The 24,611-nt window shown below is 41.8% G+C and overlaps 1 protein-coding gene across 5 annotated transcripts in view; it reads left to right on the forward strand.

Annotated features, from left to right (window-relative positions):
* Window positions 1–24,611, forward strand: part of LOC110502682 (KH domain-containing, RNA-binding, signal transduction-associated protein 2-like) — a 128,283-nt gene that overhangs the window by 47,864 nt on the left and 55,808 nt on the right. For 4 of the 5 annotated variants that reach the window (XR_005039183.1, XR_002470359.2, XM_036960398.1 and 1 more), the window contains exon 3: window positions 14,506–14,622. Coding sequence is in view for 3 of the 5 variants with exons in the window: in XM_036960398.1 (XP_036816293.1) it covers window positions 14,506–14,622 (117 nt within the window). In the remaining 2 variants the exon portion in view is untranslated. Of the gene's footprint in view, window positions 1–12,736; window positions 12,975–14,505; window positions 14,623–24,611 lie in introns of those variants that run through there. The other variant, XM_036960399.1, reaches the window with a different exon arrangement.

Genomic DNA, 24,611 nt, shown 5'->3' on the forward strand with positions numbered 1-24,611 from the left:
TAACGGACCTCTGAGACTATCACAGTGCAGGTGCATTTATACGGAGACTTGATTACACACAGGTGGATTGTATTTTTCATCATTAGTCATTTAGGTCAACATTGGATCATTCAGAGATCCTCACTGAACTTCTGGAGAGAGTTTGCTGCACTGAAAGTAAAGGGGCTGAATAATTTTGCACGCCCAATTTTTCAGTTTTTGATTTGTTAAAAAAGTTTGAAATATGCAATAAATGTCGTTCCACTTCATGATTGTGTCCCACTTGTTGTTGATTCTTCACAAAAAAATACAGTTTTATATCTTTATGTTTGAAGCCTGAAATGTGGCAAAAGGTCGCAAAGTTCAAGGGGGCCGAATACTTTCGCAAGGCACTGTATATATGCATATGTATGTGTCCTTGACATGTGTATGACAAAAAGACTAACCGTGTCAATATATATATTGTAGATTAAAACATTCAAATATGTAATACCTACAATATAAACAAACCATGCTAGTACTGATACAAATATAACATGTTTTTTTCTTCTCAAAATTGCTTACAGATGTAGGATCTTAATTTGACCTATATTGTCACAACAAAATAATCCTGCAGCAACAGTATTTGAACGTTTAATCCATGTTGCTTGATAGGTGGTTAGGCTATTAGCTGGCCAAAAGTAGTCCACATTAAAAGGGAAATACTGTTAATATAACCATGTATTAGTGTGGGTTTTCAGTCAATTTATGTAATTTACTAAAGTCATCTGCATTTCCTCCGTCTATACCTGCATCTATACCTGTGTGCCCTGATAAACAAAACCCCAGCTCCTTAAGCTTGAAGTATTCCCAGTCATGTGTTTGGGTTTTAAGAGCCTTTAAGGGCATTAAGATATTTTCCACATGAAAATTCTTCCTCCAGGTACACATACAATGACATTTGGTCCTGTGGGCCTCACCGATTCAGGTTTCTTATCAGTCTTCAGTTATTGTGACCTTTACATAGCAGCGTATCTGCACTTTGCACATAGAATAATCCCATTGTTGTCTTGCCAAAGAAATCCGTTGTCCCAAAGGAGGACCTACCTTGTTGAAAGGTGTTTAACATAGATAAGCGCCTCAATAGGACCTTACAGCACATTGTAGGAAAAGTTAAGTGGATGTAAGACGGTATCTTCGGTTCTGCTTTGGAAACCTGCTGAGACACTTCTGTTGGTTTCTTTGTTTTACACAAAGCTGTTTATGAGATAGTATACAAAAGTAGTGATAAAAAGTTGTTTTGCTTGCTGCAGAGAGGCTTCAGGCATAAATTGTTTTCCTCAGAGAGCAAAGCAGAGGTCTTGAGTGTTTGGTCCTTCCTCCCCATTTGTAAATAGTTCAGTTGACCATCTGCTTCCGGCGGAAAACTTGTACGCCCCCAAACATTCTGATCTGTGGAGAAACGTTTGTATTCTAGATTGTCATCTTTTGACACTGCGTAGGATGAATCATTAGTAATACCCAGACAGTTCTTTCTGGACACTAACAGCTTGTCAAAGAGCTAGCAAGCATAAATACATTGAGATACAACAACAATTTATAGATACATTATTTCATCATGTTATTTCTCCTCCAGAAAACTGTGTGGCTGACTGCTGATCTTGGAGAGCGTAAGACTGTCACGCTTTTCTCTGTTTCATGGTCCAAAATCGTTTTGGCCACTCAGACTGGGAGGCAGCAGCGTTCACTGTGGGGTTGGTGAGCCTCATCTGTATGGATAATGGCTTTAGTAACCTGTCAGCTTTTCCCCTTCACAGGAAGGAGTTCTAATGTCCTGTTTGTTTACACAACATCTGTGCTGCTGGCCCCCTGTGCCAAGGCTCAATGTGTATATTAATGCACCAGATTCATCACAAGCTTTTTCCTGCTGTTGCTTTGCATTCTGCGTCTTTCATCACTGTTTCATAGGGGATCGATGTGAGAAAATTCAGTATATCTCCTAAATACTGTACTCACTCACGCACGCACACACACACACGATCCCCAGGATTGTTTTGTCCTTTCCAAATGTTTTCCATATTTTCTATTTGCTGAGGTCAGGATGAAGGCATTGATTCTCATGATTACTTGAACTGATCATTATTTGAGGCATTTCCAGTTGGGTTTCCTTAGTTGTCTGCAAGCGGTTCTGTTGATATAATTTAGCCTACAACTTTCCTTTCCAATTGAATTACAAGCATAGATTTCAAAGATCATATTGCAGCATCTTCTTTTAAAATTCTACTCATATTCGGGATGAGATCAAGTATTTACACTGTCAAGAGTCTTGAGCTCAAGACAGTTACTGACACTAGTGCCTTAGAGTAGACTGAAGAAGTAGCCATTGACTCTACTGCCTCCGAGTAGACTGAAGAAGCAGCCATTGACTCTACTGCGTCTTTCTTGGAGTAAACTTGCAATCTTGACTCCACTCTCTACAGCCCTCACACTCAACTCTGGACCTCCAAGCCAGTTCCACTGCGTTTTTTATTCTTCCCCTCTAATCAGGGACTGATTTAGACTTGGGACACAAGGTGGGTGCAATTAATTATCAGGTAGAACAAAAAAACATCCGGCTCCGGACCCCATAGGGTCAGGAGTTGAATACCCCTGGTCTACAGCATTACTTACTACCTTTTTGGAGTGCATGTTGTATTGAATCAATAGGAGCATTACTGAATTAGTGGATAAAAGCTCATCAGACTAGCTAAAACAAAAAAAAAACTAAACAGAACCATTACAAAACTGTCAGCAACATTTCTCTAAACAATTACATTTCACCCATTCCTTAAACCCAAGACATATTCTAGTGTCTGTGCAGACATTACTTCCTGGAGTTTATCATAGCTCCTTATCCCAGTTCTCTTCCTGTGGGCTCATTAGCCCCCTAGACGCCACTTAGCAGAGTGCTGCTTTCCCTCTCTCTCTCCCTCTCTCTCTCTCTCTTTGCCACTGTCTAAAATCTGTGCAACTAATGCTGCTGTCCTCTGACACACTGACGCCCAGTCATCCCTCAGCCACTAAAGCGCAGGCAGGCAGGGAGGCAGACCTCCGCCTCAGGCTATAATCCCCCTATCAGGCCAGAACTGGGTTTACCAAATAGCACAGCAGCACAGCTGGCTAAACTGGCAGGGACGGTCTGACTGTCTCAGACCATCTGCGGATCTCATCTAGCTGTACATAACTGGGGTTGGTAGCTAGGGTGTAGTGCACAACCACCCACCTGAAATCCAACAAAGAGGGACCCCATTGTTTAGGTCTAATCATACATAACCATGTGGACCATGTAACAAGTCTAGGGGAGACCAGACCGTTGGATGGTGTTAAAAAATGATCTTCTGGTGTTCTGTGTGAAATTGTATTGTTTATGTTTATGGTTGATTTTCTTGCACCTACTGTGGCCTAAGTATTTTCTCATCTGTGGCTCTAGTCTTTTCCATGCGACTGAGCGTAATGACATATTTAGCTGTCTTTAAAAGAGCATCCTGCAAGGACATTACTCTCTAATGTTACTCTGTTGCTTTGATCTGTCAAGTGTGTCATACAGGTGTTGACTCTTAATTTGACCAGTTTTGTTGCAGCAAAATAATCCTGCAGTAGCAGCAGGATTTGAACGTTTAGTCCATAATGTTGCTTTACATAAATTCACTGAAAACCCACACTAACCCACAGTTAAATGAACAGTATCATGTTGTTAATATAGCCTTAGCTGGCCAAAATAAGGTTACATTAAAAGTGCAATGCTGTTAATATAACGTTGGTTAGTGCGGGTTTTCAGTGAATTCTTGTAAATCATAAAGCTCATGCATTTCAAATCAAATCAAATCAAACTGTATTTGTCACACACACATGGTTAGCAGATGCGAGTGTAGCGAAATGCTTGTGCTTCTAGTTCCGACAATGCAGTAATAACCAACGAGTAATAATCTAACCTAACAATTCCACAACAACTACCTAAAACACACAAATGCACATGCAAATATATGAATGAGTGATGGTACAGAACGGCATAGGCAAGATGCAGTAGATGGTATCGAGTACAGTATATACATATGAGATGAGTAATATAGGGTATGTAAACATAAAAGTGGCATAGTTTAAAGTGGCTAGTGATACATGTATTACATAAAGATGGCAAGATGCAGTAGATGGTATAGAGTACAGTATATACATATCAGATGAGTAATGTAGGGTATGTAAACATTATACACTACTCAAAAAAATAAAGGGAATACTTAAACAACACAATGTAACTCCAAGTCAATCACACTTCTGTGAAATCAAACTGTCCACTTAGGAAGCAACACTGATTGACAATAAGCTGGCGGTGCTTTCACTCTAGTGGTCTAGTCTACAACCCACACAAGTGGCTCAGGTAGTGCAGCTCATCCAGGATGGCACATCAATGCGAGCTGTGGCAAGAAGTTTTGCTGTGTCTGTCAGCGTAGTGTCCAGAGCATGGAGGCGCTACCAGGAGATAGGCCAGTACATCAGGAGACGTGGAGGAGGCCGTAGGAGGGCAACAACCCAGCAGCAGGACCGCTACCTCAGCCTTTGTGCAAGGAGAAGCAGGAGGAGCACTGCCAGAGCCCTGCAAAATGACCTCCAGCAGGCCACAAATGTGCATGTGTCTGCTCAAACGGTCTGAAACAGACTCCATGAGGGTGGTATGAGGGCCCGACGTCCACAGGTGGGGGTTGTGCTTACAGCCCAACACCGTGCAGGACGTTTGGCATTTGCCAGAGAACACCAAGATTGGCAAATTCGCCACTGGCGCCCTGTGCTCTGAAAGCAGGTTCACACTAAGCACATGTGACAGACGTGACAGAGTCTGGAGACGCCGTGGAGAAAGTTCTGCTGCCTGCAACATCCTCCAGCATGACCGGTTTGGCGGTGGGTCAGTCATGGTGTGGGTTGGCATTTCTTTGGGGGGCCGCACAGCCCTCCATGTGCTCGCCAGAGGTAGCCTGACTGCCATTAGGTACTGAGATGAGATCCTCAGACCCCTTGTGAGACCATATGCTGGTGCGGTTGGCCCTGGGTTCCTCCTAATGCAAGACAATGCTAGACCTCATGTGGCTGGAGTGTGTCAGCAGTTCCTGCAAGAGGAAGGCATTGATGCTATGGACTGGCCCGCCCGTTCCCCAGACCTGAATCCTATTGAGCACATCTGGGACATCATGTCTCGCTCCATCCATGCTTTAGGATGCTTTAGTCCAGGTCTGGGAGGAGATCCCTCAGGAGACCATCCGCCACCTCATCAGGAGCATGCCCAGGCGTTGTAGGGAGGTCATACAGGCACGTGGAGGCCACACACACTACTGAGCCTCATTGTGACTTGTTTTAAGGACATTACATCAAAGTTGGATCAGCCTGTAGTGTGGTTTTCCACTTTAATTTTGAGTGTGACTCCAAATCCAGACCTCCATGGGTTGATAAATATGATTTCCATTGATCATTTTTGTGTGATTTTGTTGTCAGCACATTCAACTATGTAAAGAAAAAAGTATTTAATAAGAATATTTAATTCATTCAGATCTAGGATGTGTTATTTTAGTGTTCCCTTTATTTTTTTGAGCAGTGTATTAAGTGGCATTGTTTAAAGTGGCTAGTGATACATTTTTTACATACATTTTTCCATTATTAAAGTGGCTGGAGTTGAGTCAGTGTCAGTATGTTGGCAGCAGCCACTCAATGTTAGTGGTGGCTGTTTAACAGTCTGATGGCCTTGAGATAGAAGCTGTTTTTCAGTCTCTCAGTCCCTACTTTGATGCACCTGTATTGACCTCACCTTCTGGATGATAGCGGGGTGAACAGTCAGTGCTCGGGTGGTTGTTGTCCTTGATGATCTTTATGGCCTTCCTGTGACATCGGGTGGTGTAGGTGTCCTGGAGGGCAGGTAGTTTGCCCCCGGTGATGCGTTGTGCAGACCTCACTACCCTCTGGAGAGCCTTACGGTTGTGGGCGGAGCAGTTGCTGTACCAGGCAGTGATACAGCCCGACAGGATGCTCTCGATTGTGCATCTGTAAAAGTTTGTGAGTGCTTTTGGTGACAAGCCAAGTTTCTTCAGCCTCCTGTGGTTGAAGAGGCGCTGCTGCGCCTTCTTCACCACACTGTCTGTGTGGGTGGACCAATTCAGTTTGTCCGTGATGTGTATGCCGAGGAACTTAAAACTTATACTTCCTTCTCCACTACTGTCCCGTCGATGTGGATAGGGGAGTGCTCCCTCTGCTGTTTCCTGAAGTCCACAATCATCTCCTTTGTTTTGTTGACATTGAGTGTGAGGTTATTTTCCTCACACCACACTCCGGGGGCCCTCACCTCCTCCCTGTAGGCCGTCTCGTCGTTGTTGGTAATCAAGCCTACCACTGTAGTGTCATCTGCAAACTTGATGATTGAGTGTGAAAATGTTCAGCAACAAAGGTGATCAAAATAAGATTCTTCACCTGTAAGGTTTCCATTTTCAGTTGTTTCTTAAAGGCCCAGTACAGTCGAAAACATGATTTTCTTGTATTTTATATATCAACACTATGAGGTTGGAATAATACTGTGAAATTATGATAATGCCCTTTTAGGGTAAGAGCTGTTTGACAAGACTGCCTGCAATTTCAGCCTGTTTTGGTGGGATTGAGTTTTGGCCTTCCATGAAGACATCAACATACAGTGAATTAGTTAATAGTTAATAGGCCTAGTTTTGTTTCCCCTCCCCACTCAGACCACAATCAGACAGTCCCGGCAAAATTCTTACTTGAGAAATTGCCCTTCGCTAAGAAGCTATTTTTGTTTATTTTTGACCATTTTATTTGAAAACAATTGTTACCCAGAAATTATATGATTTTGAGTTTTAAAAAACGGCTGCATTGGAGATGAGGCCTATTTCAAACCTTTCCCTCTGGAACAGGCAAAGAGGATTCTGAATGTCAATGACAATGGCTCCTTCGTGATATTACCATCGGCATTGTAGTGAATTTAATGTTTAACAATACTACTGTAGGATTAACCACTACATTGTTGTAATACAGAGGTAAACAGCTCTATCGTTCTGCTAATTTAATGATAATGCCATTTTAAACATTGGTCCATTAACAGGTGAGATGGAGATGGATCATTTTTGAAGCATACAATGTGTTAACGTGCCTCTTCTGTAAACAATTTCTAGTCTACACAAAAAGCTGAATTTGCATTAATACAGTTGTAAACAAGGGCAACGAAGAACAAAATAGACAGCTATTCAGCAAGCAGAAAACGCAATAAAACCAAAGACGGCAGTTAAATGTAGATGGAGAATAATGCATTTCAAATTGTCCAAGTGTGAAGCGCTGAAGTCAGAAGACAAATGTGCTGTGAGAGAGGCTAAATAGATTACAGCCATGTTAACTTCCTTTGTGAGCTGCATGACAAGACAGTCATTTGTAGCCAATTCTCCTCCAGTGTGACGTTCAGTGGGAATGCTGCCACAGTGTTTATTGAAGATGCTTCACCTTTTTGTTTTATTGAAATCTCAGGGCTCATCTCTAAGGAGATGTGAATCTTTGTCCTTGCATTGCAAGTGTCTGGGAGTCTGTTTAAAGGCCACATCAGTCACTTATCACAAAGAAAAGCTGTTGATGTAAGAGCATTCATTTCAATCCAGGATCTAAACCTGTGACTTTAGTTTATGCTTGAAAGATTCACTTACTTGTTAGATGCAGACATTCCACCGATTAAATTGCCCAAATTGTAAAGTTGTGTATAAGCCAATACACACTGGATTTTCAATTAAGTTTTTGCACGCATTCTGAATGGGCTACTTGCATTTGGTAAGATAATCATCTATCAAAGAAATTTCACAAAACCTGATGAAACAAGGGTTTAGAAGTTGCTCTTTCAAAGTACTGTATGTTTTGAAATAGGTAAGCCAATGATTCATCAACGGTGTGTCATTTCACATATGTGAACAGAGCACATCACTATCTAAGTGATTTGTAGAGCAGGGCGTACTGGGGACACTGTGGGATGTGAAACATATTAGTCACAGGAAACATCTCCAAACAGATTATGCTTAACCATTTTGTAAATGGATTGCAATAGATTTGTAAGAGAATTATACTAATTCGAGCTCAAAACATGCAATATTTGAGTTGAGTGGTAAAAGTGGCTTGCAGTGTACAGTCTGTGAAAACATTTAGAAAAATCAATGCCATCTACTTCAAAAAAACATCTGCCCACGAAGCAGGTCTCCGTCACAGAGACCCGTGTAAAAACGTGTTGCTCACCAGGGCCTCACAGGTCCTCAGATTCACAGAAGCATGACTGACGAGCTGTAGATGCAACACATTTACAGTCTTACAGGAGGTTTAAAGAGGGGCTGAACGTACTGATTTTGCCTGGTGATGTCAGCATGGAAAGATGAAACTCCCACCCATGCAACACCTGCTGATTAGAAGGTCCTGTGGAGATTATATTTCAGGAAATTGCAACTACCAGGAAATAACACTGATTACATTGTTTCATACTTTTACACTGTTAGTTTCATCAACTGTTGTTCAATATGATACAAATCACAGGAAAAACTACATATGCAGACCAGCTGGCTGGTGTGTTTACGGGACATATTCAATCCATCCCTATCGCAGTATGTTGTTCCCACATGCTTTAAGAGGGCCACCATTGTTCCTGTTCCCAAGAAAGCTAAGGTAACTGAGTTAAACTACTATCGCCCCGTAGCACTCACTTCCGTCATCATGAAGTGCTTTGAGAGACTAGTCAAGGATCATATCATCTCCACCCTACCCGACACCCTAGACCCACTCCAATTTGCTTACCGCCCCAATAGGTCCACAGACGATGCAATCGCAATCACACTGCACATTGCCCTGCCACATCTGGACAAGAGGAATACCTATGGAAGAATGCTGTTCATCGATTACAGCTCAGCATTTAACACCATAGTTCCCTCCAAACACGTCATTAAGCTTGAGACCCTTGGTCTCGACCCCGCCCTGGACTTTCTGACGGGCCGCCCCCAGGTGGTGAGGGTAGGAAACAACATCTCCCCCCTGCTGATCCTCAGCACTGGAGCCCCACAAGGGTGCATTCTCAGCCCTCTCCTGTACTCCCTGTTCACCCATGACTGCGTGGCCATGCACGCCTCCAACTTAATCATCAAGTTTGCAAACGACACTACAGTGGTAGGCTTGATTACCAACAACGACGAGACGGCCTACAGAGAGGAGGTGAGGGCCCTCGGAGTGTGGTGTGAGGAAAATAACCTCACACTCAACGTCAACAAAACAAAGCATACCCCCTATCCACATCGACGGGACCGTAGTGGAGAAGGTGGAAAGTTTAAGTTCCTCGGAGTACACATCACGGACAAACTGAAATGGTCCACTCACATAGACCGTGTGGTGAAGAAGGCACAACAACCTCAGGAGGCTGAAGAAATTTGGCTTGTCACCCAAAACTCTCACAAACTTTTACAGATGCACAATCGAGAGCATCCTGTCGGGCTGTATCATCGCCTGGTACGGCAACTGCTCTGCCCACAACCGTAAGGCTCTCCAGAGGGTAGTGAGGTCTGCACAATGCATCACGGGGGGAAACTACCTGCCCTCCAGGACACCTACACCATCCGATGTCACAGGAAGGCCATAAAGATCATCAAGGACAACAACCACCCGAGCCACTGCCTGTTCACCCCGCTATCATCCAGAAGGCGAGGTCAGTGCAGGTGCATCAAAGCTGGGACCGAGACTGTAAAACAACTTCTATCTCAAGGCCATCAGACTGTTAAACAGCCATCACTAACATTGAGTGGCTGCTGCCAACACACTGACTCAAATCTCTAGCCACTTTAACAATAAAAAATGGGATGTAATAAATGTATCACTAGTCACTTTAAACAATGCCACTTTATATAATGTTTTCACACCCTACATTACTCATCTCATATGTATATACTGTACTCTATACCATCTACTGCATCTTGCCTTGTGTGCATAAGGTAGTTGTTGTGAAATTGTTAGATCACTTGTTAGATATTACTGCATGGTCGGAACTAGAAGCTACACTCGCATTAACATCTACTAACCATGTGTATGTGACCAATAACATTTGATTTGATATTGACTGCTCTGGGCCTTTAAGAAACAGGCGGCAGGGACATTTCTGCTACTCATAAGAAAAACTAGATTTGCGTCTTGGGGGTGTTGTTCGATGTGCGATGTGCATGTGTTATGTTCGCTGTACCCTGGCAGTTCTTGTTGTTTGTCCTTCTTTAGTCACCCTAGTTCAAATATCTCAAAAAGGACACCATACTTTGCGCGATGAATCGCTTAGCAACTGCGGGACGCACCATGACAAAGTGATCATCCGAAGCGCCGAGCGTTTATTAATTTCCCCAATAGAGTATCATTGATGACAGTTGTGTTTGTGATGCTAACGTTAGCTTATGATTGTGAAGGCGTTTGAGTAAAAAAAAAAAATAGCCCTTTATTAAAGCCAAGTCTTGTTCTTTCAACATGGCCTCGACGATGTTTTGTATGTTGTCTCATGTAAACAAGTCAGAGACGCTGTGTCCTATTTGGTATTTCTGTTGTCTGTAAAGAAATGGGTAGGTCTGTCTTTCGGTTGATTCTGCTGCTACAATTGGATAAAGCGCACTCAGCGCAGCTGTTTCTCCGTCCATGACAACTGTCCCTAGGCGTTACCACCCTGTGTTGGTGGGCAAGTGAGCATGACAAGGCATGATTGAAATCAAAACCCAACCCCTCAAATATCAGAGGTTTTAGGAACATCATCACTTTCTTAAAATCTCTGTTTTTGGAAGATACATTATTTATAAAGCTTGTACACTTTGTAGTATATATTTGGCACTATAATCAATGTTTCTGACTAATATTGATTCCACATATGCCATTTTCAACCAGATAAGTTATATTGGGGAGGTTCAACTCCACCTTAAAGGTGCCCAGTCCAACTACTGTACCCTTATTAATTTTTTTAATTTTTTTTAATCATTTTGAACACACTATTCATGACCTGTAAAGAGACCCCAAGTCAGGACTAGCAATGGAAATAAGGATAACACTATTTTGAGGTGGACATATTACCCTATAATTTGTAGTGTATATAAGTATGTATATAAGTAACCTCTAAGGCCTTTATTATGTCTTAATAGCCATATAATATGACTTAATTAAGTGATTAGTTATTCAAACATTATGTCATGTAGTACTGACCAATCCTTAATAACCTCATTATTAGCTATAATAAAGGCATATTTGTAGTTAATAAAGAGCAAGTTATACAAGAAACAGACACTTACAAAGCTGTCTTAATATGGAACTAATAAGGGCATAGTACCTACAGTATGTGTTCTCTATAATAAATTGTGACTATATTTTTACATGCATAGTTATTTTCCAGAAATGACCTCATTGGACACAAAGGTGGGCACACCTCCCCTCATATATGCCATAAAGCCAACAATCAAGTCAAAAAAAAATCTGAAATAAACAATTGGCAACTAAGCTTCCATATATCATACATACATAGGTTTGCATACACAGCTGTATGGCATATAACGATATAATGTGAATCGCAAAGGGCCACACTTTGATTTGATTTATTAGGATCCCCATTAGCCGACGTCAATGACGGCAATGGCTTCCCCACACCCATGAGCAAAACCATATAATGTTTGCCTGAAACTGAATATGAAAACCATTTATTATGTCATTAAACTACACAAATCCTCAGTTTCAGACAAACATTATATGCTTTTGCTCAGGGATGTGGGGAGGTGTGCCCCTTTGCAAGTCATAATATAATCTTATACAGCCGACATTCATATATATGGATGTATATAAGGAACTTTAGTTGTTAACATCAAATTTTTACTTGAATGTTGGCTGTATGGCATATATGAGAGGAGGTGTGGCCCTTTCTATCCAATGAGGTCGTTTCTGTAAAAATGTTCTGCAAGTAAAAATATTGTCTCACCTCGTTATATGGAACACATAGGTAATATGCCATTATTAGTCCTCCATTGAGACATCTTACTAAGAGTCTGTTTCTTGTGTAACTTTAAATGTATTAACTATTAATTTGCCTTTATTATAGCTAACAAGGATGTTATTAAGGAGTGGCCAGTAATACATGATGTATAATGTTTGAATAAGAAAACACTTAATTAAGGCCTAATAAGACATAATAAGACATAATAAAGGCCTTATTTTTTTATTTCACCTTTATTTAATTAGGCAAGTCAGTTTAAGAACAAATTCTTATTTACAATGATAGCCTACCAAAAGACAAAAGGCCTCCTGTGAATATAAGGCCTCTTATAAACTACAAACCAGTGGAAAATATGTGTACCTTAAAATAAAGTGTCACAGAAATAATATATCCTTTTGCTTTTCAGCATCAACAAACTTGATATCCTATGTGCATACAATCATAATCATACTCTTCATATAAACACAATAGTTTTTTTATAGTAATGCATGCAGTATTTCCACATACTTGCTGAATTAGTAACACACCCAGTTTCTAACATCCTCAGGCCTACCGGTGTTGGGGCGGCAGGGGGTGCCTTGCCTCATTTCAAACCTAATTTAACTCTGAACCGTGCCCCCTTAAAAGCCCAAATTGCCCACCACGGAGCCTCAGAGCGGCTCCAGACATTCATTAGTGTAATGAGAACAGGACACTCTTCTGCTGCCGCCCAGCGAGCTACTTCTTACTGTAGCCGTGGCGGCCATCTGCTCAAGGGCTCCCAGCCAGCTGTAGGATATTCCTGTTAAAGCAGCCCCAGAGAAGACAGAATAACCCACCAGGGTCCTCAACTCAATCACCTCAGAAAGGAGGGATGGATGGATGAAGGGATGGAGGTAGAGAGGTGCTTTGTTCAGCACCCAACCGTATCCTTTTGCTTTTCATGCAGACCTGGGATGCAGTGCTCCTTCATGATGTCAGAGATAAGATAAGCTGAGTATGCAGTCATGTGCCTCTTTGGTATTTGTCAGACGGCTGCTGCAATACAGAACACAGTTGGCCATGGCTCTTATTGGCTGAGTTGTGTGCTCAGCCTCAGTGGGGGGGCTTGAGTAGTGTTGTGAATAGGTTATAGTCATTTTTGAGGCCAAGGCAGGTGATGTTGAAATGGGTGGTTGACCAGCTGACAGCTGTTCAGCTCTGGAGGAGGTTGAGTTTTCAGCTGGTCACACCAAACATTTGAAGGTCAAGTCATTCATTTGAAAATATTGTTGGGGTGGTCGAGAAATGAGAACAAGAGACCTCAGCAGGATTTGGGGGCGGTAGTTGGAAATCTAAATGACTTATTAACACATGGGGTGTTTCAAATTGGTGTTCTGATTGTGGTTTTAATGCATGAATAGACCTAGAATAATACATTTTCAATTAGCAAATGACTCAACTAAATGACTGCTATTATGATGTTGAGGGTCACCATTGTGGTCAGTGCTGATCTCCAACAGTGATAAAGAAAAAAGACAGTAACAGTAAGAACCCAAAGGGCTATGTTTTATGACCAACAGCAAGTCTACGGTCAGTGAGATGTTATGTTGGCCAGTGCTGAAGGCAGATGTTTGATAGTTCCTCATCTGGATAGTATTCCTTGATTTCCCATTGGGAAGAAACTCATTATTTCTCACTCTCCCAGCTCTGGCCTCTCGATCATTGCCAGGGACATTATTGGCTGGTGCACACGTTTTATTTCCTCTCCATACAACATTGATGACCGTGCTGCATTAACAAGACACATGACCCACTGGGCACAGACATCAGTTCAATGTCTAGTTTTGATTTACATTTGGTGAATTCAACATGAAATCAACAAAAAAATGGCACCATATCTTTGGAGTTAGGTTAAAAGTTGTGTAAAACAAAAAGGCGAAAAGCCCTTATATTGATGACTTTTTGCAAATCCAATCAGTTTTCCACGTTGATTCAATGTCATCACAGATTTTTGGTGGGTTGAAATGACCTGGAAACAATGTTGAGTCAACCAGTTTTTGCCCAGTGGGGACTGACTAGACCTCAGTGGTCCAACAAAGGGATGGAGCTGATAACTGAAGACCGTGGCTGAGTCTCAAATGGCACACTATTCCATATACTGTATAGTGCACTACCTTTTGGATCCTGGTCAAAAGTAGTGCACTATAAAATGAATAGGTTGCAATTTGGGACTCAGCCCCTGTTATGTTCTACCTCAGATGAGACTGAGACCCATTCACCTGGGTCATGCAGCACACATGGCTCAGCGTTATTGATTTGTTGTACAGTTTTTTTCCCAGGTATTTTTTTCAATTCAGACATTCTGAATAAAATGATAATATTTAGTTTAAAAGGTTTATTGTTAGCCAACTGTAATCTATATTTTTATCTAATATTTTTTTCCCTTGCAATATATAACCTAATTTCCATTTACTTCTAAGGTATATAATTGAAAACAGTCAAGGAATCTGTTTGAGAAACATTGCTTTTCCTCTCCTCTGTTGCAGTTTAATTTTGTTGGGAAGCTGTTGGGACCACGGGGCAATTCCATGAAAAGATTACAAGAAGAAACCGGAGCGAAGATGTCCATCCTCGGAAAAGGCTCCATGAGGGACAAAGTAAAGGTATGATGACAACACCTCCTTAGAATGTGCTCTTTGACTGTCTTAGTTTTTTTTTTACCTTCAATGGAATACTTACTGTCCCATGTAGCTAACATTTATTCACTTTTTTTGACAGGGAGTCATGTTGAGACCAAGGGCTCTTTTTTCAAACGAGCCTTGCAGAATAAAAAATACACACATCAAATACGAATACGAAATGCAATCAACGAATACAAAGAAAAAAAATACAAAACATGATCATAGAACACAAACAGATTCATAATCATAGATGAAGCAATTACATTTCTGCTATTTACTCATGGTCAAAAGGGGTAGGAACGAACATCTCTCAAATTATTTGAATTATGCATATGTTGAATTATGCATATGTTGAATTATGCATATGTTGAATTATGTACAATGACATTCATTACATATACCCATGTATTGTGACAAGTGATAGCTTGATTGCACAAAATATTTATATGAAAAGTCCAACTGAAATGCATTCAAATACAAAACAAGATTAATGTAAACTAAAAAAGGTTTAGGGATGCGCCACAATATCCTTATGTTATCACTACTATAGCCAAGATAAATGTAATAGGGTTTTAAGTATAGATAGCATTTTGCTTCTCAGCCAGGCTATTCATTCTCAGTGACTCGTGGTCCCCTGAAACCAGCCTTATCTGAGGATCAACACCGGCCCAGAGAACAAAGGGCTGGTGGTCCAGTAGCTCAGGTCATTACAGGAGCTTCAGTAGGTCCTAGTGCTGCTGTATAGAATTATACAGCTATTGTTCGACCTGGACACATTAAAACACACATCTATACAGGATGATAAAAGACCTGCAGTACAACCCCAGTGATGGAAAGGGACAACTATGTTCTCTAACACCTCACACAGTAAACACTTTAATTCTGCCTGCTGTTAAATCAAATCCAATCAAATGTTATTTGTCACGTGCGCCGAATACAACAAGTTTCGACCTTACTGTGAAATGCTTACTTACAAACCCTTAACCAATAATGCAGTTTTAAGAGAAAGGAAGAGTTAAGAAAATATTTACTAAATAAACGAAAGTTTTAAAAAAGTAAAATAATATAACATTAATGAGGCTATATACAGGGGGTACCGGTACCAAGTCAATGTGCCCAACCAGTACAGGTTAAAAAAATCTAAAAATTAAAATTTTATTGGTGACATATACATGTTTAGCAGATGTTATTGCAGGTGTATCGAAATGCTTGTGTTTGTTGCTCCAACAGTGCAGTAATATCTAACAATTCACAACAATACACACAATACACACAAACCTAAAAGTAAAATAACGAAATTAAGGAATATATAAATATTATGATGAGCAATGTTGGAGTGGCATAGACTAAAATACAGCAAAATAGAAAGCAGTATATACATATGAAATGAGTAAAGCAAAAATATGTAAACATTATAAAGTGACTAGTGTTCCATTATTAAAGTGGCCAGTGATTTCAAGTCTATGTAGGGCAGCAGCCTCTAAGGTGCAGTGTTACGTAACTGGGTGGAAGCTGCCTAGTGATGGCTATTTAACAGTCTAATGGCCTTGAGATAGAAGCTGTTTTTCAGTCTCTTGGTCCCAGCTTTGTTGCACCTGTACTGACCTCGCCTTCTGGATGATAGCGGGGTGAACAAGCAGTGGCTCGGGTGGTTGTTGTCTTTGATGATCTTTTTGGTCTGCCTGTGACATCGGGTGCTGTAGGTGTCCTGGAGGGCAGGTAGTTTGCCCCTGGTGATGCGTTAGTTGAGGTAATTGAGGTAATATGTATATGTAGGTAGGGTTAAAGTGACTATGCATATATAATCAACAGAGAGTAGCAGCAGTGTAAAAAAACGGGGGGGGGGGGGGGGGTCAATGGAAATAGTCTGCATACCCATTTGATTAACTGTTCAGTCTTATGGATTGGGGGTAGAAGCTGTTAAGGAGCTTTTTTGGACCTAGACTTGGCTCTCTGGTACCGCTATCCTTGCGGTAGCAGAGAGAACAGTATATGACTAGGGTGGCTGGAGTCTTTGACAATTTTTAGGACCTTCCTCTAACACCGTCTGTTATAGAGGTCCTGGATGGCAGGAAGCTTGGCCCCAGCGAATTACTGGGTTGTACGCACTACCCTCTGTATCGCCTGCTCTACTACAGCCCCGTCAATGTGAATGGGGGCGTGCTCGGCCCTCCTTTTTCTCATCACGTTGAGGGAGAGGTTGTTGTCCTGGCCCCACACTGCCAGGTCTCTGACCTCCTCCCTATATGCCGTATCATTGTTTAGTCTTTAATCAGGCTGCAAACTTCTGCAAACTTAATGATGGTGTCGTGCTTGGCCACACAGTCGTGGGTGAACAGGGAGTATAGGAGGGGACTAAGCACGCACCCTTGAGGGACCACCGTGTTGAGGATCAGCGTGGCAGATGTGTTGTTGCCTACCCTTACCACCTGGGGGCGGCCCATAAGGAAGTGCAGGATCCAGTTGCAGAGTTTAGTCCCAGAGTCCTTAGCTTAGTGATAAGCTTTGAGGGCACTATGGACAGCATTAATACGTAGGTGTTCCATTTGTCCAGGTGGGAAAGGGTGGTGTGGAATGCAACAGAGATGGCGTCATCTGTGGATCTGTTGGGACGGTATGCGAATTGGAATGGATCTAGGGTTTCTGGGATGATGGTGTTGATGTGAGCCATTACCAGCCTTTCAAAGCAATTCATGGCTACAGACGTGAGTGCTACTGGTCGGTAGTCATTTAGGGAGGTTACCTTGGCGTTCTTGGGCACAGGGACTATGGTGGTCTGCTTGAAACATGTAGGTATTACAGACTTGCAAATGTCGGTGAAGACACTTGCCAGTTGGTCAGTGCATGTCCTGGTAGTCCATCTGGCCCTGCGGCCTTTTGAGTGTTGACCTATTTAAAGGTCTTACTTACATCGGCTATAGAGAATGTGATCACACAGTTGTCCGCAACAGCTGGTGGTCTCATGTATGCTTCAGTGTTGCTTGCCTCAAAGCGCGCATAGAAGTAATTTATCTCATCTGGTAGGCTCATGTAAATGGGTAGCTCGCGGCTGGGCTTCCCTTTGTAGTCTGTAATAGTTTGCAAGCCCTGCCACATCCGACGAGCGTCAGAGCCGGTGCAGTAGGATTCAATCTTAGTCCTGTATTGATGCTTTGCCTGTTTGATGGTTTGTCGGAGGGCATAGTGGGATTTCCTATAATACACTTACTGATGAATTCAGTGACTGATGTGGTATACTCCTCAGTGCCATCGGATGAATCCCAGAACATATTCCAGTCTTTGCTAGCAAAATAGTCCTGTAGCTTAGCATCTGCATCATCTGACCACTTCCATATTGAGCGAGTCACTGGTACTTCCTGCTTTAGTTTGTGCATGTAAGCAGGAATCAGGAGGATAGAATTATGGTCAGATTTAAAAAAATGGAGGGCGAGGGAGATCTTTGTACATGTCTCTGTGTGTGGAGTAAAGGTGGTGTAGAGTTTTTTTCCCCTCTGGTTGCATATGGTAGAAATGAGGTAAAACGGATTTAAAGTTTTAAAGTCCCCGGACACTAGGAGCGCCGCCTCTGGATGAGCATTTTCTTGTTTGCTTATGGCCATATACAGCTCGTGGAGTATGGTCTTAGTACCAGCATCGTTAGGGTTTTATGAGGTCAGATTGGGAAATAGTTTCTTTCTACCCAGTATTGAACCTCTAAAATGTTCTACATTTAGTGAATGTTGTTCCCTTCATACATTTGGTATTTAGAGAATTTACAATAGTCAATGCATTTTATGAGAGGTTGCTTTTTCAGCCATCGTTTAGATTGTCCATTATTTGTGACATACAGTACAAGCATCTCATGAAGTTATCTTCTATATTTGTTACATTTCACCTTTTCTTACATCTTGCATAGACAACCTTACTGTATTACAATGGATATACACAGTAAACATGCCTACAAACAATACACCTCCAATGACTATTTTCAGTGGTGAACAATTGACACTGTAGCAAGGCAATGATGATGCCTTAGAGTAAACATGATTTGCTCTTTGTGGAACCAAATCAAATGTCCCTTCTTTATGAGCACAACATTGCAATAAATTGCAGACACATTTACAATTGACTTTATATGAAATGAGCATGAATATAAATGGGTGAATGTGATTGTGAAAAGCTCATATGCTCATATTGCAAAGTAAACATCCTTGCGACATCATTATTTTTCACCTCAACCTCAACTGTAACAATAAGATGGTGTATGAATACCCTGAATATTATATTGGACTTGATCCATTGTATTGACTACAATCAAATCAACACACTTGTTCTGGTGTTTTTTTCGTGGCAGGGCTCAGGAACACCTGCCATGCTGTAGGTCACCCTAAAAAGTCAACATGCACAATGTTTACTATTCTTTAGCCTCGATTTGAACACTGATTTATGTATTTTGAAGGAGATGATGCTTCTTGCCTTCCTACTGCGCAGTTTGACATCTCTCCTGAATCCCATCTGCGTTGATGACGTGCCAAGAGTAGATTGTGAAAAACATCCTTAAGACATCAAGGCATAACATCTCCACCCTCATCAGTCCGTGTGTATAGACATGTTGGTTTTGCTAGCTTCATAGAGCAGTTCAGCTCCGCATCAGAACTTCACAGACATTTGTATTTCATATCTAATTTGATTATTGAGGTGGTACATGCATATTTTTGTGTACTGATTCTCAGGTTGAATATTTGAGCATGCATATATTTGCATAAATAATGATCTCAAAGGGTCAAATAGGTGATGCTTATATTTGTCCTGTTTCACAAATGTACAAATGTGTGGTGTAAAATATATATATTTTTTCTTCATATTCCATTCCCCTGAGACACCCTCGGAGTGTGGGGTCACAGCCAGGGATCAACCATTATTGACAATTAGGGTTAAGTGCCTTGCTCAAGGGCAAGTCAAGAGATTTTTCCCCTAGTCGGCTTGATGGATTCAAACTTTCGGTTACTAGCCCAACGCTCTAACCGATAGGCTACCTGCCACACTTATGTTGGGGATTTCAGACAATCCAACTGACCCTTGTTTGAGTAATGTCATGAAATTCTCTTGATTTCAACAGATACCACAGTGTTGTTACGTCGGCGGAATATGTAGCCTGAGTGAGCAATGATTTTCAAATGGATACAGAAAACTTGAAAATAGGAGCTTCAATGTCTTTCTTGAATGTTACACAACAATTTCATTCAAAGTAAATCTAACAGTGCTCAAGTAGAAACATGAGCACACTGTTTTGATTGATTCATTATAGATCTGCAATACCCTGCAGATACAGTACATAATGATGATATCTTCTGCTCTCTTGTTTTTTTCTCTGGGGGTAAATACCACTTACTGCTGTGATACTGTATGTCTCTTCAGTATCTAGCTCTATTTCTATTACTTCTCTGGTAACATGAGACATTCCTATGCTTATTCTACAGGGAGGGAATAAAAACATTTCATGCCCTTTCTACTGTAGCCTACTGTATCATAACCTACGGGCAGACTCACAAACAGCTTTTTAGACTTTATGCTAATAATAATAATGACTACAAGGCAAGGGATTCTAGGGTGTCTTGTTTGATTTTCGAGGAATATTCTGCAATGAAAGCAATTTTTCATTCCAAACAAGCTGCATAATTGATGCTTTAAGTCTTAGGGAAGCATTTTCAAACGCTACTCTCCGAGGCTGACTCATTTGCTATGCATTGGATGCGTGTAGCATAGATATTTAGAGGTCAGCTGTCAGCCCACATGTTATATCTATGTATGAAGTCTTACTACTTTTCCTCCATGTCATACTTTCCAGTAAACTCCTCTCTCCCATTTAGTGTTTAAGGAATGTTTATAGTGGTGGGACCAATGATGCATACAAACCCTGGATTGTTGATGCTATGAATTGGCTATTGAGAGGCTTTGAGGCCACCGCTCGGCCATATTGGCACTCCCCAGTAGGAGCAGTCCTCCATAGGGATTCATGGAATTCTACACTATTTAAATTAAATGTTTCAAGGACAAAAGTACATTTTTTGTCTTAGTGGGGACATAAATGCCTAGATTAGTTTTTGCCACATTTATTCCATTACAGACACCTAAATGCATACTTTTAAATGATATAGTGTGCGCTAAACATACAAATAAAACGTAGAAAAATATATTAAAACATATTCCTTAAAATATTTATTTTTTAGATGACTAATGTTAAAAACTCTTAAGGATCTACAGGATCAGTGTCCCTATACAGGGACGGTTGTTGCTAACATGTGCTAATGTGACGAGCATGTCGTTGTAAGTAACAGCAAACCTTCCAGGACATAGACATGCTTTATATGGGCAGAAAAAAAAAGTATTGTTAATCTAACTGTACTGTCCAATTTACAGTAGCTATTACAGTGAAAAATGGCCATGCTATTGCTTGAGTAGAGTGCACAACAACAACAAAATATGTATCATGGCAACTGGTGTGATACATTCACCTCTGAAGGTAAATAATTTACACAACCGTTCAAAGGTTTGGGTTCAGTTAGAAATGTCATGGTTTTTGAAAGATAAGGACATTTTTGTCCATTAAAATAACATCAAATTGATCAGAAATACAGTGTAGACATTGTTAATGTTGTAAATGACTATTGTAGCTGGAAACGGCTGATTTTTTTATGTAATATCTATTTAGGCATATAGAGGCCCATTATCAGCAACCATCACTCCTGTGTTCCAATGGCACGTTGTGTTAGCTAATCCTGTAACGCCTGCTTCCAACTCACACCCTCAAACACTTTAGATCCCCTGAACGCAGCTCACTCTCCAGATCCCAATCACCTGAATTCTAATCACCTGTTCACACACCTGTATGTCATTATCCCACACTATTTAGTTCAGTTCTTTGCACCCCTTCACTGTGAGGTATTGTTTGTTTTGTGACACGTCTGTCTGAGCCCTTGGTTTCCTGTGATTTACTCCTCCCGTGTATGATAGTTTTTGCCTGCCTCACTAACGACACCTTTTGCCTATTCCCTGCCTGGACTTTATCGGATTTCCTGTTATCTCCTGTTATCTACCTATTGCCTGATCTCCCGGACTACTTTACTAGCCTTTTCCCTGCCTGTATTGTTGCCCTTTTGGACCCCCTGTGCATGACCTTCTGCCTGCCCCTGGACCCAGCTACATACCTCCTCCTGTGGTCCTTTGCAATAAACACCTGCTGTGCCCTGTGCTTGAAACCAGCTCTCTGTCTCCCATCATGTTCATTACAAATCCAAGTTTATAATTTTAAAAGGCTAATAGATCATTAGAAAACCCTTTTGCGGGTACTCTTTATTGAAGCTGCTGGCTTGGTTGGGTTGTTTCGGAGGATGCACGGCTCTTGACCGTCACCTCTCCCGAGTCCGCACGGGAGTTGCAGCGATGAGACAAGACTGTAACTACCAATTGGATACCATGAAATTTGGGAGAAAAAGGGGTAGAAATAAATTTACCCAGAAAGACTCATAGCTGTATTCTCTGCCAAAGGTGATTCAAACATGTATTGAATACTTATCTAGTGTTTTATTTTATTATTATTTATTTTTTTACAAATGTACGAACAATTAAATCAGTTTTAATCCCCAAAAAAAGTAAAGTGGTGTGAATACTTTCATTGGCATGGACAGCCATTTTCTATAATGAAGGAACAAATGCAAATAATCTTATTACGATATCAAATAATTGTTTTAGTTGATCATTCTGGTTTATGCCTTTTATTTTCTTGTTTCCCAAGATAAGCAACGTTTTTTAGATTTTAATGCATTTCAACTCTACTGAAGCTATTGATTATTGTGTAGGGCAGTGATTCCAGGGTTTCATAACTAGTCCTACATACAAGTAGTCACACGATGTTCTGTTATATTAATGAGAACAACCTCAGTGGCAGTTGGGAATCCTGAAATAAAGGGATCTTTGGCATGTGGCACTTGACTAACTGCTGCTGAAACTGGGTCATAAGATTCTATTAAACTAAGTAAAAGTGTCAGGGTGAAGTGGTTTTCACTCCTTTGATATGTGTTTCTATACAGTACAGTACAGCAGGCAGCATCATTGTATTTCTCCGTATTCCTCAGAAACACGCCAGAGACCTGTGTCTTTTTGTGATCAATAAAGTCCCTGGCTGTCAGAGGAGAACTTCCAAATGCAATATGATTTGAACAGTTCTCAGATAAACTTTGACTCTGTGTTTTCCTTAACGTTTATTGTCAGTGTGCTTTTTAACAGACCTGTCATACCAGTGCTATGACACTCTTCTACAGTAGCATAAATCCAGCTAATAACCTACCTATCGATTATTCATTATTTGTTACTAACTTGTGGAAGTTGATTATTTTGTAATCAGTGTGTAATTGTAATTAATAAGTGGTGTCTTTAATCTGTTCTAATAATTACTTTAACTAGATAGTAGACCAGTGTTATTAATAGCATTTATAAAATGTGATATGCAACATTCCTGTAATGTTGCATATCAGATTACCAATCATCCATTTCCTACAGTCATATTTGTTTGTGCCATTGTCTATCTATGAGACCTATTCATATTGCCTTCAACTATCTTCAACTTCTGCTGTACTCATATTGAACTAATAAAACATTTAAAAAATTACATTCACGTTGGAAGACAAGCCCAGCTTTTAAAACAACAGAGCATTTTGCTATTCAGATTGGCATAAAAGGGAACAAAGTTTCCAGACACATGTCACGACTTCCGCCGAAGTTGGTCCCTCTCTTTGTTTGGGCGACATGGATCCCACTCCCCGCCACCTGCTTGGTGGCGCCAGTAGTGTGGGAGCTAGACACGAGCATTGAGCAGGCGTTACGTGCAGAGCCCGCTCCCGTCCAGTGTCCCGCTGGGCGTCTGTACGTCCCGTCTGCTGTCCGTGACCGGTTGATCTATTGGGCCCACACGTCACCCTCCTCTGGTCATCCTGGGATCGGTCGGACAGTGCGCTGTTAGAGCGGGAGGTACTGGTGGCCTACCTTGGCTAAGGACGTGAGGGTTTATGTTTCCTCCTGCTCGGTGTGCGCCCAGTGTAAGGGTCCTAGGCATCTGCCCAGAGGTAAGCTACACCCCTTATCCGTTCCACAGCGGATCGTTTCTCTAAGTCCTGTCGTCTCCTCCCTCTGCCCGGTCTCCCTACGGCCCTACAGACTGCGGAGGCCTTGTTTGCGGAGGAGACATAGGAAGCCGCCCGTGTCCACCTTCAGCAGGCCATGACAAGCCAGAAGTTTAATGCAGATCGCCACCACAGTGAGACCCCAGTGTTCGCACCGGGTCTGGCTCTCGACCCGAAACCTGCCCCTCCGACCTGCCCTGCCGGAAGCTGGGTCCGCGGTTTGTGGGGCCATTTAAAGTCCTGAGGAGAGTGAACGAGGGTTGGTATAGGTTACAGCTTCCACCCGATTACCATATTAACCACTCGTTCCATGTGTCTCTCCTCAGGCTGGTGGTGGATTCGACCCATCTATGCTGCAGGAGTTCCACCGTCTTCGTCTGGATCGCCCTGCGCCTTGCCCTCCGGGTCGTCCCCGAGGCCGGTGTCGATGCACGGCTGGAGCCGCACGTCATGGGTGGTACTGTTGTTTGGGTTTAGAACTGGGTTTGGAAAGAATCTCTGGCTCATTAACATATTTCGATGTGTGCCTTGCCTTGAAACATGTGCCTTGCCTTGAAACATGACCCGTCAAACCACGCTCCTTAACACCCGCCAGCTTAACCCAGAAGCCAGCCACACCAATGTGTTAGTGGTAACACTGTTCAATTGACGACCGAAGTCAGCTTGCAGGCACCCAGCCCGCCACAAGGAGTCGTAAGAGAGCGATGAGCCAAGTAAAGCCCCCCTGGCTAAACCCTCCCCTAACCCGGACTATTGTGCGCCGCCATATGGGACTCTCGGTCACGACACAGCCTGGGATCGAACCCGGGTCTG

The sequence above is a fragment of the Oncorhynchus mykiss genome, chromosome 23, assembly GCF_013265735.2.
Source record: "Oncorhynchus mykiss isolate Arlee chromosome 23, USDA_OmykA_1.1, whole genome shotgun sequence".
NCBI lineage: Eukaryota > Metazoa > Chordata > Actinopteri > Salmoniformes > Salmonidae > Oncorhynchus > Oncorhynchus mykiss.